The 14,733-nt window shown below is 46.6% G+C and overlaps 1 protein-coding gene across 1 annotated transcript; it reads left to right on the plus strand.

The window, feature by feature from the left end:
* Window positions 1–13,565: 13,565 nt before the first annotated feature.
* On the plus strand, window positions 13,566–14,171 carry LOC136488436 (uncharacterized). The gene has a single exon (XM_066485369.1). It carries the CDS (start codon window positions 13,566–13,568, stop codon window positions 14,169–14,171), a length of 606 nt encoding a protein of 201 aa, XP_066341466.1.
* Window positions 14,172–14,733: the final 562 nt, after the last annotated feature.

The raw sequence follows: 14,733 nt of genomic DNA on the forward strand, positions 1-14,733 counted from the left end.
GGTATCAGTGAGATGATGGAAGCTTCTAGAGTTTTTCAACTAGATCAGACCTTCCTTCTTTTTGCCTGCATGAATGGACAAGAGCTACCTTCTCCTCAAATTTGTTTGATTCCTGGTGGCAAGAATGGCACTCTCACCACTTCTGCAGTCCAATTCATCCCAACTATTTAGCTCTAGATGAAGAATTTGCTTCTGATAGTGAGGTAATTTACTATTTTTTCTTTCAAAAGGATTATCTAACAAGTTCTCCTATCAATTCATCTAACAAATTCTTTTGTAGGATACTAAATTTGATCCGCTAAGCGTGGACAAGAAAGGACGTCCCATAGAATATAGAGAGAATTATTTATTTGGCACTGAAACAAACCAGTGTTTCGTATTTGGCACTCGAAAATTTGAACTTTCTTATCTAGCAACAAGTTGAAATTTCCTTTCGTAAATGGCACTGCCGTCCATTTAGGGCAGTAACGGTGTCAAGTGACCGGTAAAAAGACATAAATACCCTTGTTTGCAGCAGAAACCCATAGTGCCAAATAGGAAAGTTCAAGTATTTTCGTATGGTGCCAAATAGGGAAGTTCAAGTATTTTCGTATGGTGCCAAATAGGGAAGTTCAAGTATTTTCGTATGGTGCCAAATAGGGAAGTTCAAGTATTTTCGTATGGACGATATTGGCCTCAACTACTTCCCTCATCCTAGTCACTGACGGTTGGCCCCACGCGTGCTCATCGTCAACTGCAGCCACCAGCAGTTTCCGTACGTGTGTACCCATCAACTAATTAGCGGATTGAGATGCTGCAGGCGAACCCCGGGGTGCTACGCCGTCGTGGTGAGCACCAAGAACATCACGCTCAACTGGTACTTCAGCAACGACCGCTTCATGCTGCTGTCCAACTGCATCTTCCGCATGGGTGGCGCCGCCACGCTACTGTCCAACCGCCGCGCCGACACCGGGCGCCCCAAGTACCAGCCGCTGCACATGGTGCGCACCCACAAAGGCGCCACGGACGAGTGCTACGGCTGCGTGTACCAGCACGAGGACGGCACAGGCCGCGTCGGTGTGTCGTTGGCGCGTGAGCTCATGGTCGTCGCCGGGGACGCGCTCAAGACGAACATCACCACCCTGGGCCCGCTGGTGCTCCCGCTGTCGGAGCAGCTCAAGTTCCTCAGGCCCCTTGTGCTCCGTCGCGTCCTCTGCTCCCGCAGCGTCCGTACGTACATCTCGGACTTGCCGATGACCAGGAATAGCAGGCTCCCCAATAGCTGAGGCACCTGCACGCTCGACCAGCGGGCCCAGGGTGCCACCCATGCGGAAGATGCAATTGGACAGCAGCATGGAGCGGTCGTTGCTGAAGTACCAGTTGAGCATGATGCTCTCGGTGCTCACCACGATGGCGTAGCACCCCGGGGTTCGCCTGCAGCATCTCAATCCGCTAATTAGTTGATGGGTACACACGTACGGAACTGCTGGTGGCTGCAGTTGACGATGATCACGCGTGGGGCCTACCGTCAGTGACTAGGATGAGGGAAGTAGTTGAGGCCAATATCGTCCATATGAAAATACTTGAACTTCCCTATTTGGCACCATACGAAAATACTTGAACTTCCCTATTTGGCACCATACGAAAATACTTGAACTTCCCTATTTGGCACCATATGAAAATACTTGAACTTTCCTATTTGGCACCATGGGTTTCTGCTGCAAACAAGGGTATTTATGTCTTTTGGCCGGTCACTTGACACCGTTACTGCCCTAAATGGACGGCAGTGCCATTTACGAAAGGAAATTTCAACTTGTTGCCAGATAAGAAAGTTCAAATTTTCGAGTGCCAAATACGAAACACTAGTTTGTTTCAGTGCCAAATAAATAATTCTCTCTAGAATATATATCCACCATGTCTAGCCTCAAGAATGCAATCAACTGCACCCACTCTGAAAAAGTTAATGAAAACCCCAGCTGCCCTAACAATACTCATATATCAGTCTTCAAAACGTAAGGCAACCCAAGGTGTAACCCAGAAACCCACCACTGGAAAAGACTTTGTAGAACAAAATCATCAATTGATCAGGTAACTTAACTTATCTTCCCTCTTAAGATGATATCCAACTTCTAATTCAATCCCTCTCTTGCAGTCATCGACTATTGCATCTCAATCTGCCTTGGGTGCCAAATTGTTATCCTAGGCATTTGAATCAGCGTCTACCAACCTTTCATCGGCTAATCCTCCTAAGGAACCAATTACAACTAAAATAACCGATGCTTCTGACAGACCTACAACAACAGAAGATAAGAACCTCTCTACTTCACCTCCTGATGCTACCAAGGTATCTCCTTAACCCTTTTAATCTTATGTAATCCTCACTCTTCTTTGATCATTCCCCTTTATCAGACACCACCTGAGAAAACATCTGCACAAGAGCAAAGGTCTAACATCCCAACAGTTGAAGATGATCCTATTGATGCGGATACCCAAACCATTGATCCTTCAACTCAGCAAATAGTCGATGGTAAGAGATTCATATGCTCATTCTTGTCATTCTATAACAAATATAAACCGAAAAACTTCTTGATGCCTGCAGACACTAGCATCGAAAGTCCAAAGTCGAATCAACCAATTATTAAAAAAAATGTTGGCACATCATCGGCTGTTCCTTCTCCTCAACCAGAGCTTCTTCTAGAAAAGATATTGTGTCCACCTCACCATTCATCTCATTGTCAACTTATTTGCCATTTCTAATAAGATGCTTTTTGTTCATATGTAGGCACTTAATTCTCCAGCTCTGAGCTACTTCTTCAACTTTGAAGAATACATAGACGAAAGTGAGATTAGCTCATCAGCCATTTCTTCCTAAGAGACTTTATTAGATGAGACCAAAAATTGGCTAAAAGATATGCTGCCAATGCTCGAGGGAAATATAGCCGATTTGGTCTAGGATGCACACCCAATGAGAAGAATCTTCTTGGCTATCAAGGATAATTTGACCCTAAATCTTGCTGAAGCCTTGATACCTATATACAATATCGAAGACCAGGCTCCTAAGATGAAAAAGGCTCAAAGAAATTTGATCGATCGTGAAGCTTTGATGGCCAAAAATAATTCTAACAAACAGGAAGCCAAAGAATTAGCACAATTGATCGACAATTTGAAGAACTCTTCTTCCAAAATTGAACCAAAACTAAATCAGTTGAGAGTTAGGCGTGCTGAGCTTGAAAAAGAACTGGAAAGTGTGAAAGCCACCATCGAACGTCATGAGTCCAACTTGATTCAAATCCCCAATGCTATCAAACAGAAAAAGCAAGAAATGCTGACCAACGTCAAAGAAGGCAAAGCCATTCGCAGCAGTCTTGAAAGCATTCCCGGATCAGCCGAAGAAGATAAACAACAAATTGCAGAAGTTGATGTTATTCGGCTGAAAGCACTACGAGCAATTCATAATGCTCTTAACTTATAATTTACATTCCAATACCTATAGCACATAAACCTGATGATAACTGTACCTTTTGGTTCAGCTAGAAGAGCCGATTTGAATTAGCCGATTTCTGATTTCTGACTTCACTCTGACTTAACCGAATCTGAAAATAGCTCTTATCACAAAACCCTTTGAATCCTTCTCAGTTATCAACACCGCGTTCCCCTTGGTATTAGTGAAGTGGCACTTCCCCTCCAATTAATTGGGGTTACTTTCATACGTCCCAAGATATGTACTATCTCACCTTCGTGGATATAAATACCAGCCAACGGCTTCGGCCTCAAACACATCTACATTTGCAACTGCTCTCATCCTCTTGCTCCTTCCATCTTCACACACCCTGTAGCAGTTTCCTCTTCTCCTCCCAAGATCTAACAACACCCATAGCAGGCGAGGACAACCTTGGTAAGCGCGTGACAGAAAATCACCTAGAGGAGGAGATGCCGGTGAGCCAGCGACTCTGTCGCATGAGGTAGGACCAAACGACTCCTGCTCCTGTCAATAGATTACATTCTGACATGTTTGTAGGTTTGTCTTGAACAACAGGATTCCTCCTCCTCCTCTTAGGGCCGACGAGCCCTCCAATGTTGAGTCTGCTGCCGCCCCCACGCCGGACTCATCGTCGGACTCCTCCGACTCCTACATCGGCGATGATGCTCGGTGCTTCCTCTAAGAATGGAGGATGGCCAAGGACCATTACTCCGAGGCAACTCGGGAGAATGGTCAGCTTGAGATCCACCTCGAGGCCTCTCAAGCCACCCTCCTTGCTGCCGAGGAAGAAACCAACATCGCCCGAGCGCGGTTGGCTGAGTCCGACGCCATGGTGGCGGGTAAGATGGATCCCAAGAAAACCTCTGTTCTTTTTTGTCTACCTTTGTCTTGATAGTTTCTTTGTTTCTATGATTGCCTGCCCTGATGGTGTAGTTGGAGAACCTCCAACTGGTGGCAAACGTGGCTACGGTGGCCGTCAACGCCTGCGGCCCCTTACTCAACAACCACATGCACGATGTCCTGGCGCGCGTCTAGGAGATCACCCTCCACGGCGTCCACCATGGCATGGCAGTAGCCCTAGCTGCAGCGCAGGTCCAGACCAGGCATGAGCTCCACACCATGGAGCTAGGCTTCTCGATGGCCGATGACGACGACATGCATGAGGACTTAATCGAGGGCTTCGACGATGTAGCTGCAGCCATCGTGGACATTACATCCGCCTAGGATGTAATCAATAAAGTTTTTGATTAGTTTGTACTAGGAACAAACTATTAATGAATAAAATTCCTGCTTCTTTTCATAAATGTGTTTCTAAATCTGCTGAAATTTAAATCTGACTATCTTTGTGTGTGTTTTTACTCTATAGGCGATACATATCGTATCGGTTTTTCCCCTTAGGACTGATTTTTGAACTAAAGGTGATACCCTCCTGGTACCGGCTATTAGAGCCGATGACCAAACAAATTGGCTATCAAGTATTAATTCAAACACTAGGATAATACTTCTTTCAGAATTTTCCATTCATTGCTCTATCAAACTCCTCTTTCCCTTCTAGCATTTCCAAAATATAAGCTTTGCCAGGTGCACACCATTTAATCTGATAAGGACCTTCCCAATTAGGCGACCATTTGCCAAACCTGCTGTCTTTAGACCCAATCGGCAATCTTGCTTTCCAAACTAAATCTCCTTTGCAAGATTGTTTGTTCTTGACCTTTTTTATTATAATGCCTTGCAACCCTTAATTTATTGGCCTCAATATTTTCAAGAGCGCACAACCGATGACAACTTAAGTCCTCCAAATCATCCATCATAAGGTTTTTATAGACTTCAGCTGTCAAATCATTTTGTAATGTAACACGTCTTGATCCAGTCTAAATCTCCCAAGGAAGAACCGCATTATGCCCAAATACTAACTCATAAGGTGATGATTTAATCGATCCATGGCAAGCCATCCTATATGCCCACAATGCTTCATTAAGTGTCAGGTACCACTTCCTTGGTTGCTCTTCAATTCTCTTTTTAATCAACTTAATCAAAATTTGATTGGATGACTCTGCCTAGCCATTAGCTTGAGCATAATATAGAGAAGAATTTAGTAATTTAATTCCCATACTGACAGAAAAATCTCTGAATTCCTCTAATGTGAACATTGTCCCTTGATCAGTAGTAATGGTTTGAGGAATCCCAAAACGGTAAACACTATGCTCCTTGACAAAATTAACCATATTCTTGGAAGTTATTGTTTTCAAAGAAATCGCCTCAACCCACTTAGTAAAATAATCTATTGCTACCAATACAAACTTGTGCCCTCTACTTGAAGGTGGAAAAATCTGGACAATCAAATCAATTCCCTAGCCTCGGAATGGTCATGGCATAATTATGGGGTTCATAGCTAATGCAGGCAATTTTTGAACATTACCAAAACGCTAACAATCCTGACACCCCTTGTAATATTTAAAACAATCTTCTAATATTGTTGGCCAGAAATATCCAGACTTGCAAATAACCCATTTCATTTTATAAGCCGATTGATGAGCTCCGCATATTCCTTCATGTACTTCTCCCATCAGTACTCTTGCTTCTTCTTGACTTAAACATTTAAGCAAAACTCCATCAAATGTTTTGTAATACAACTGATCATCCAACAAAATATACTTAGTCGATTTATATCTCAATTTTCTAGTAAATCTCGGTGATGGATTCCTGAGGTAATCGACTATCTCAACTCTCCAATCATTAGCCAAAGTTTCACTGCTTAAAATTTCCTAGAACACTCGATAGCCCGACGCATTCTAAGCTAACCAATTGGCCTCTTGATTTTGTGCTCTTGGAATATGCTGAAGAGAAATAAGAGGAAACCCCTCAAGCAACTTTCGATATTCATCATAATATCCCTTCAGAATATCATCCTTACATTCATACAGGGCGATCAACTAATGAATAATCGGCTGTGAATCTCCAAATATTTCAATGGACTCAGCCTTTACTTCCTGAAGAAGTTGAAGTCCCTTAAGAATAGCTTCATACTCTGCTTGATTATTGGTGGTCATTGGTTTGGTTTGAAAGACAAACTGCAAACTTGCCCCAAGAGGCGAAATAATAACAAAACTAATGCCACCCCTTGTTTACACTATGATCCATCAAAGAATAATGTCCAAGGCATAGGTTCCACATTGCCGATGCTTGGTTTATGATGTTGAGTAATAAAATCAGCCATCACTTGCCCTTTGACTGATTTAGCCAATTCATACCTCAAATCAAATTCTGATAATGCAAGAATCCACTTTCCCATTCTCCCATTTAATATCGGTATTGACAACATGTGTTTGATCACGTCAGCCTTAGACACAACTGTACACTCAGCCGATAATAAATAATGTCGTAACGTAGTGCAGGAGAAATATAAGCATAACTTTTTAATAGGAGACTATCTTATTTCTAGATCCAAAAGTCTTCTACTTAAATACAAAACAACCCATTCCTTTCCTTCAAACTCTTGCATCAAGGACGATCCAATCGTTTGGCTATCGGCCGACACATACAACTTAAAAGGATTACCTTGCTGAAGAGAAACCAGCATAGGTGGAGATTTCATATACTCTTTTATCTCCTCAAACACTTTTTGTTGCATGTCACCCCATTTAAATTCTTTATCATTTTTCAACTTCAACAAAGGAGAAAATGGCAGAATCCTTTCTAACATATTTGAAATAAATCTTCTGATAAAATTAGTTTTACCAAGCAGAGATTGTAATTCTGTTTTATTGGTTGGAGGTACTGCCTCATCAATTGCTTTCATACTTTTCTGACCAATCTGAATTCCTATCTCGTGGACCATAAAACCCAAAAATTGACTAGCTGACACTCCAAAGACACACTTATTAGGATTCATCTTTAAACCATGTTTTCTTGTGCACTCCAAAGTCTCCCGTAGATCAGCCAGATGTTCTTTGTACCCTTTGGATTTCACCACCACATCATCAATATAGATTTCAATAATCTTGCTGATCAACTTATGGAAAATATAATTCATCGTTCTCTGATAAGTTGCACCACATTCTTCAATCCAAAAGTCATTACAACCCATTCAAATAAGCTGATTGCACCGGGGCACCTAAAGGTTGTTTTCACTATGTCTTTCTCGGCCATAAAAATTTGATTATAACTTGCATTACCATCCATAAAACTAATTACCTTGTGCCCGCCCGCTGCATCTACCAACATATCGGCTATTGGCATCGGATAACCATCCATCGGTGTAGCCTTGTTCAAATCTCTGAAATCAATACAGACTCTCAACTTCCCATTTTTCTTATACACAAGAACTACACTCGATATCCACTCTGCATATCGGCAAGGTCGAATAAATTTTGCTTCTAGTAGTCTCTCAATCTCCTTCTTGATGTCATCAAGAACATTTGGATTAAATCTCCTTGGAGCTTGTTTAAATGGTTGATATGCAGGTTTGATTGGCAACAGATGTTCAACAATTGATTGATCTAATCCAGGCATTTCATAATATTCCCAAGCAAAACAATCTTTAAATTCCTTTAACAAATCTATCAATTCTTGTTTATACTCAGGATTTAATTTAGCACTCACATACGTCGGCCTAGGCCTATCTTCAGGACCAATATCTATTTCTTCTAACTCATCGACCGACGTAAAGCCATGTCCTAGTTTACCATCTGTACCATCTATTGGATTATCCATTAAAACAAACTTTTAGAGTCGACTGCTCGGATCGGCTATTGGCCTTCATCATTGATCCTAATGAAGCCTCCTTCCCATTACTTGCCAAAAAAACACTCAAAATCTTCTAATTCCCAATACATTGGATCAGCTATTGCTATACTCACAGAACCATCAGCATGAACTAGCTCAATATTGTCTCCATGCCACTAAATCAAGCATTGATGCATAGTCGATGGTACACAACAATTGGCACGAATCCAATCATGACCAAGAAGTAAATTGTATGAACCCTTTCCATCAATGACAAAGAATGTAGTGAGCAAAGTCTTGCTTCCAATTGTCAATTCAATATTCATTGCCCCCCTGGTCTTGGACGTATTACCCCAAAAATCCTTAAGCATCATATCAGTCTCAATCAGATCTTCTGGTCCTTTATCAAGCTTACAAAAAGTAGTATAAGGCATCAGATTAACAAAAGCACCTCCATCAACTAACATTTTACTCATCGGCTTCCCATCGACAAAACCTTTCACGTATAAAGCCTTCAAATGTCGATGCTTGATTGGTTTATCAAATATAGCTTGTTGTATCAGTGTCAACTGGGCTGCCATCTCTTCATAATCCGATTCATGAAAATCCAAATAAACTTCTTGATCTGCTGGAGCTTTAAATTTAGATGATAAAAGAAAACCCATTTGAATATTAGCCGATGGTTGACCCATATCGGCTGTTTGTTTAGCACGCCATACTTGTGGTTTAGATTTCTAGGCTTGTTCTAATTCTCTGCTCCTTAGGCGTTGTACTCTCATCTTCTGACTTCTTGTTAAACCTCCTAGACATCACTATCCTTCCTGCCAAACATACTCTTCGTCATCTTCTTCTTCTTCATAATTGGCCCAATTCTGATCAACAACTCGCTTTCTAAGCTGATCAAGAATGCTCCAACTTTTTAAGCGCCAATCCACATCATTACGTTGATATTCAATTCGATCATGGATATACCGGCGGTTGACTTGAGATTGCCTAAACTCCTAATATTATTCGCTACATTCTGGGCAATTATTTCTAGTAGGCAATCTTAAACCTTCGTTCCAACAATGTCTGAAGAAAGGGCAATTCCAATGTAACTCAGCTTGTTCTCTTTCATATCGCTCTTCTTCTTGTTGACGTTGATATTTCTTTTCTTCTAACCAACACTGATAATATTTCTTCTTCTGCAATTGGCAATAGAATTAACCGCTAGTGATAAAAACCAAGTGAAAGCTGGTCCTGATAGGGACAAGGAGAAGAAACGAACTCGATGTGCTTCCTCAATAGAGGCTTCACCCAACTGAGTAAGATATCGACTGACATGTTCTATTGTACTTGTGCTATCTTGACCAGTGAACTTAGCAAATTCTGGAAGCCTATAATTCGTAGGAAGGACCACTAAACCATACCACTCTAGATATGGACGTTCGTACAAAAAGGTTCGATGAATTCGATGCTCGGTTGGAGCGGCGCTTCTCACGGACCCAGTACGCGCTAGAGCAGTGGGGCGCCACCGGGAAGCTCCGCTTCGGCGGCCTTGAGCAGTTCGATGCGACGCAGCATGTCATTGCCAACAACTGGGGCGGATTGTTCGAACCTATCCCCGCCCTCGAGGAGTGCGTCTACGAGCCGGCCGCCAACGACATGGCCTCACCTCCACCGGTGAAGGAGCAGCAGGATGCCATGGTGGTTCTGGACAACTAGGGTGGACAGTTCGAGCAGGTCGCCCACATGCTAGAAGGGGCCGTCTGCGCCAGTGACGGGCTCACTGATGAACTGGGCGCCACTGAAGCTGCCGACGACACCTACATCTCCCTCGCCCTCTCCGCCATCGACACCAACGTTGGCTTCACGGGGCTCGCGTCCACCGACCAGATCCACGTTGAGGGTCCTGTCACTTCCTCCGACCCCAATGCGCCCGCCTGCCTCACACCCACACCCATCATTTCTGTCGCCGTAGCTTCTGTGCCCGTGGAGATTTCTCCAACGGAGTTCAAGCGCATACCTAGGAGCTTGAGAAGCCACCCTCGTCATCGTCCTAGGTAGCCACGGCGGAGGAAGAGACACTCCGCGCCATCCTGTTCGGCGGCTACGTCAGCTCCTTCGAGCCAGAGTTCGTGCAGTCCGTCGAGAAGAAGCAGGTCGCGCAAACAGGAGGCCGAGTGCTCTGGGTTCCTCGTCACACGCGTCAAGCAGGAGAGGCTCATCGCCATCGTCCACGTCAAGCTGCTGGACGCCTGCGACCGCGTATTCATCGGCGTCGACCTCGAGTCCCACAGCTTCCCGCTACGCAACTCCGTCCACAAGGCCCAGTTCCTCGTGGCCAACACCGCCGCCGCGGGCGATTCCGAGCTGCGTGTCTTCGCCGTCTCCAACATCTTCACCACGCACCCAAGCCCGCTCCGCTGTGTCCGCCTCACTTGCTGCTACATGGATGAGCACCGGGCCAATCCTTGCATCCATGTCATCACCGACGAGTACGCTCTCCGCGCCGTCCCGCTCGGTGGCTACGACGGCTCCCTCGATGACGACACGGGGTCTGGCTTCGCCGACCTCGACGCGCCGCTCGACCGAGCAGTCGGTCACGTTGGCCAGGCGCTCGCAGCAGCCACTGCGCTCCGTGCAGATGCCGTAGGCGCTGGTGGTGGTGGTGGGCTACTGGCATGGGTTGTGGCTGCGGGGTCTGCTCGACTGTTTGCTCCACTGGTGGCACCAACGTGCTGGTGTCCTTGCCAACGGTTGAACCAGCCACTTCATCAACGACCACTACGGCCGAATTTTTTACATTTTAGTCCTTTTTTAAAAGTTTCTCATAAATAGATCCTTAGAGGAAAGATTTCAGAATATGGACCTTTAGCTCGGCGCCATTGATGCTAGCGCCGAGCTAACACGTCTCAGCGCCAGCGTCTCTGCCGCCGAGCTCGGCGCCGTAGATGCTGGCCCCGAGCTCTGATCACTGGCTCATCACGCGCGCTGCACATTGCCTTTGGCAGGTCCTACGTTGCTGCACCAGAAAACTGACTGGTCAGTAGTGGCGTGTACTAAAACCTGACGGTGACTACAGTGACGTGGGAGGGCAGCGCAGACAGCGACGTGACGTGCGGCCGTGCCCGTGCGTGCACGAATGAGTTGTGAGGTCCGAGCAGGGGGACGTCGACGGAGCAGGCAATTATTAGCTGCTAGTGTATATATATAGTGCCATGTCCTTTTGAGCTTTGTATATGGATGTAACTTTCCTGGCCCTTTATAAAAATAATAATAAACTTTCCTGGACATTTTTGTATCATCGCAAGATTAGTTGAAAAATGAAGAATACGGCAACCTTTTTATTCTTGCCGAAAGTTGCTGGACCTGCAGTCATATGTAAACCGAATATAGTTCACTGCTCTTCTTCTTTCAATAATCGATCCGACCCATTCGGCTTGCTGAATCATCGCAAGAAGTTGAGGATGTGATAGGCTGTCTGCAGTCGGTGGACGAGCGCCTGGAGCAGGCGACAGCAACGACGGACAGCGGCAAGCTGCTGCTGACAAAGGAGGAGTGGGCTGCTCGGATCAAGGTGAAGAGGTCCAGAAACCAGCTGTACCTGCTCGACTTGAAGGTGGAGCAGCCCATCTGCTTGGCAGCACAGCACACGGAGGAGCTGTGGCTGTGGCATGCTCGGTTTGGCCAGCTCAGCTTCGACACGCTCAGTCGGCTAGAGAAGATGGTCCGAGGGCTGCCCCACATCAAGCACGCAGGCGACCTGTCTGACAGCTGCCTGGCTGGGAAGCAGAGAAGGCTGCCGTTCCCAAAGGCGGCCAAGTATCGCCAGTGCCGGCCCTAAGGGTAGGCCACCATGTGCGACAGCCGAGGGCCCAAGTGGAGGAGGGGCCTAAGTTCAGATATATACAAACCCTCAGGTCCTATAGTCTATTAGGCATTAGTAAACTAATAAAAAGAGACATAAAACTGGCTAGGCGGTCCAAAAAGACAACATTGATATTTCTTTCCTAGTTTCCTTTCCCCACAGCCCTCGGGTAGAGAGGAGGCGAGGAGTCATGCTGCACACAACACACTCTGATCGTGAGTTCGGGACGTGCGCCTTACACGCGCGGAGCTGGCGAGCCACGCCGCCGCGAAGAGCTAGACTACCGGAGACACGAACGTGGCGCACGAGGACGGCGATCAGGCAGGGCTCCACGACGACGACATCTTGATTCTTTGCTTCTTATGAATTGCGATCACCGATTAGTTGTTTAGGCCCAATGTATTTTTTCCTTTTTATTTTTAATCCAAATTAATTATTTGTATAGTATTTCAGACTTCTAGTACTTTGTATTCATAGTCATATTTTTCTTCTAATTTACATGTTAGAATTTTATAATATTACCTAAGAAACATTTGTCATGGTGAGAAAAGAAAACATATATATATTATTTTTTTAATCTACATTATTCCTCGATAATTATTGTACATCTACAAATATATTCCTTAATCTATATTGTTCCTCGATAATTATCAGACATGTTAAATTAAAAATATATTATTGAATTTGATTTTGTTTTGTAAGTAAAATTAGCGCCTATATATTATAAGATTTTATACATAGTTAAGAGGGGCCATTACGACGAGATCGCCGGAGGACCCTTGAAATCCTACGACCGGTACTGAGTATCGCGTGGTGGACGTTCTCGAGCTCATCCACGGCGATCTCTACGGGCCAGTCATGCCAACCATAAGCAGTGGTCGGCGGTACTTCCTCCTGCTCGTGGATGATTGCAGTCGCTATATGTGACTGCAACTCCTGACGAGCAAGGATGAGGCAGCAGAGGCGATCAAGAAGTTCAAGGCGCACGCGGAGGCGGAGAGCGGCAAGAAGCTGCACGTGCTGCGGACTGATCGCGGCGGCGAATTCACTTCGGTGGAGTTCACTACGTATTGCACGGATCAAGGTGTGGTGCGACACCACACCGCGCCCTACTCACCACAGCAGAATGGCGTGGTGGAGCAGCAGAACCAGATGGTGGTCGGCATGGCTCGATCCATGACGAAGGCCAAAAGCATGCCGACAAAGTTCTGGAGAGAGGCGGTGACCACGGCGGTGTTTATCCTCAACCGCACGCCCACAAAGTCCCTGAAGGGTGTGATGTCGTTCGAAGCTTGGTATGGGCGCAAGCCGAGCATGTCCTTCCTCCGGACATTCGGCTGCATCGGCCATGTCAGGAAGGCAAAGTTGGTCCTCACCAAGCTGGAGGATAGGAGCACACCGATGGTGCTCCTAGGCTACGAGGAAGGTACCAAGGCGTACCGGCTCTACGACCCACGCGGAGGCAAGGTGGTTGTCTCTGGCGACGTCATGTTCGACGAGAAGGCGGCTTGGGACTGGGACAGTCCGGGTATGGGGGAAGCTAGCGGCTTCACCAACACCTTCGTCGTCAAGCACTTGATCATCCACGATGGTGGAGACGCTGGAGAGGAGGTGCCGATCACTCCAGCAACTAAGCCGAGCACTCCTGGGGTGGTGCCGAGCACTCCGGGAGGGGTGTTGAGCACTCCAGAAGTGGTGCCGAGCGGTCCTACAGTGGTGCCGACCACTCCAGGACGGGTGCCGAACGCTCCTGTAGCGGAGCCGAGAGGTCTTGCAGTGGTTCCGATCACTCCAAGATTGGTGCCGACCACTCCTATAGTGGTGCCAACCACTCCAGGAGTGGTGACGAGCGGTCCAGGAGTAGTACCAAGCACTGTAGCCGGGCTGCCAAGCACTTCAGGTGTTATGCCGACCACTCCGGCGGAACAGGGGACTCCATCAACGCAGATCGAGTTCGCCTCACCTCCAAGCGACATAACCGAGTTCGTGGATGCCTTCCACGACGGTGAGGAGGTGCGGTTCCATAGGCTGGACAACATCGTCGACGGCACAGGGTCCTCAGGCCTAGCGGGTCGGCTGCTTAATGACCCAGACTACTTCTTGTCAGTGCAGAGGAACCACCCATGTTCATGGTAGCCGAGCACGATGCAAATTGGCGATGGGCGATGCTGGAGGAGATGAAGGCGATCAAGGAAAACGAGACTTGGAGCTCGTCGATCCACCTCTAGGATGTCGTCCGATCGGCTTGAAGTGGGTGTACAAGGTCAAGCGGGACGAGCGCAGCGCCATTGTCAAGCACAAGGCGCGCCTCGTCGCCCAAGGCTTTGTCCAGCGCGAGGGCATCGACTTCGAGGAAGTCTTTGCGCTGGTAGCGCACATGGAGTCTATCCGACTGCTGCTGGCTTTGGCAGTAGCGAAGGACTGGAACATCCATCAGCTGGACATAAAATCGGCCTTGCTCAATGGTGAGCTAGCGGAGACAGTCTTCGTCAGGCAACCTCCAGGTTTCGCCGTCAAGAGAGCGGAGCATAGGGTGCTCCGACTACGCAAGGCGCTCTACGGGCTGCGGCAGGCCCCGCGAGCGTGGAACGCCAAGCTTGATGCCACGCGGGGCAAGCTTGGGTTCACGCGGTGTGCAACCGAGCACGTGCTCTACATGCGGCGACGGGGGAAGGAGGTGCTCATCGTCGACTTGTAT

The sequence above is a fragment of the Miscanthus floridulus genome, chromosome 10 (assembly GCF_019320115.1).
Source record: "Miscanthus floridulus cultivar M001 chromosome 10, ASM1932011v1, whole genome shotgun sequence".
Taxonomy (NCBI): domain Eukaryota; kingdom Viridiplantae; phylum Streptophyta; class Magnoliopsida; order Poales; family Poaceae; genus Miscanthus; species Miscanthus floridulus.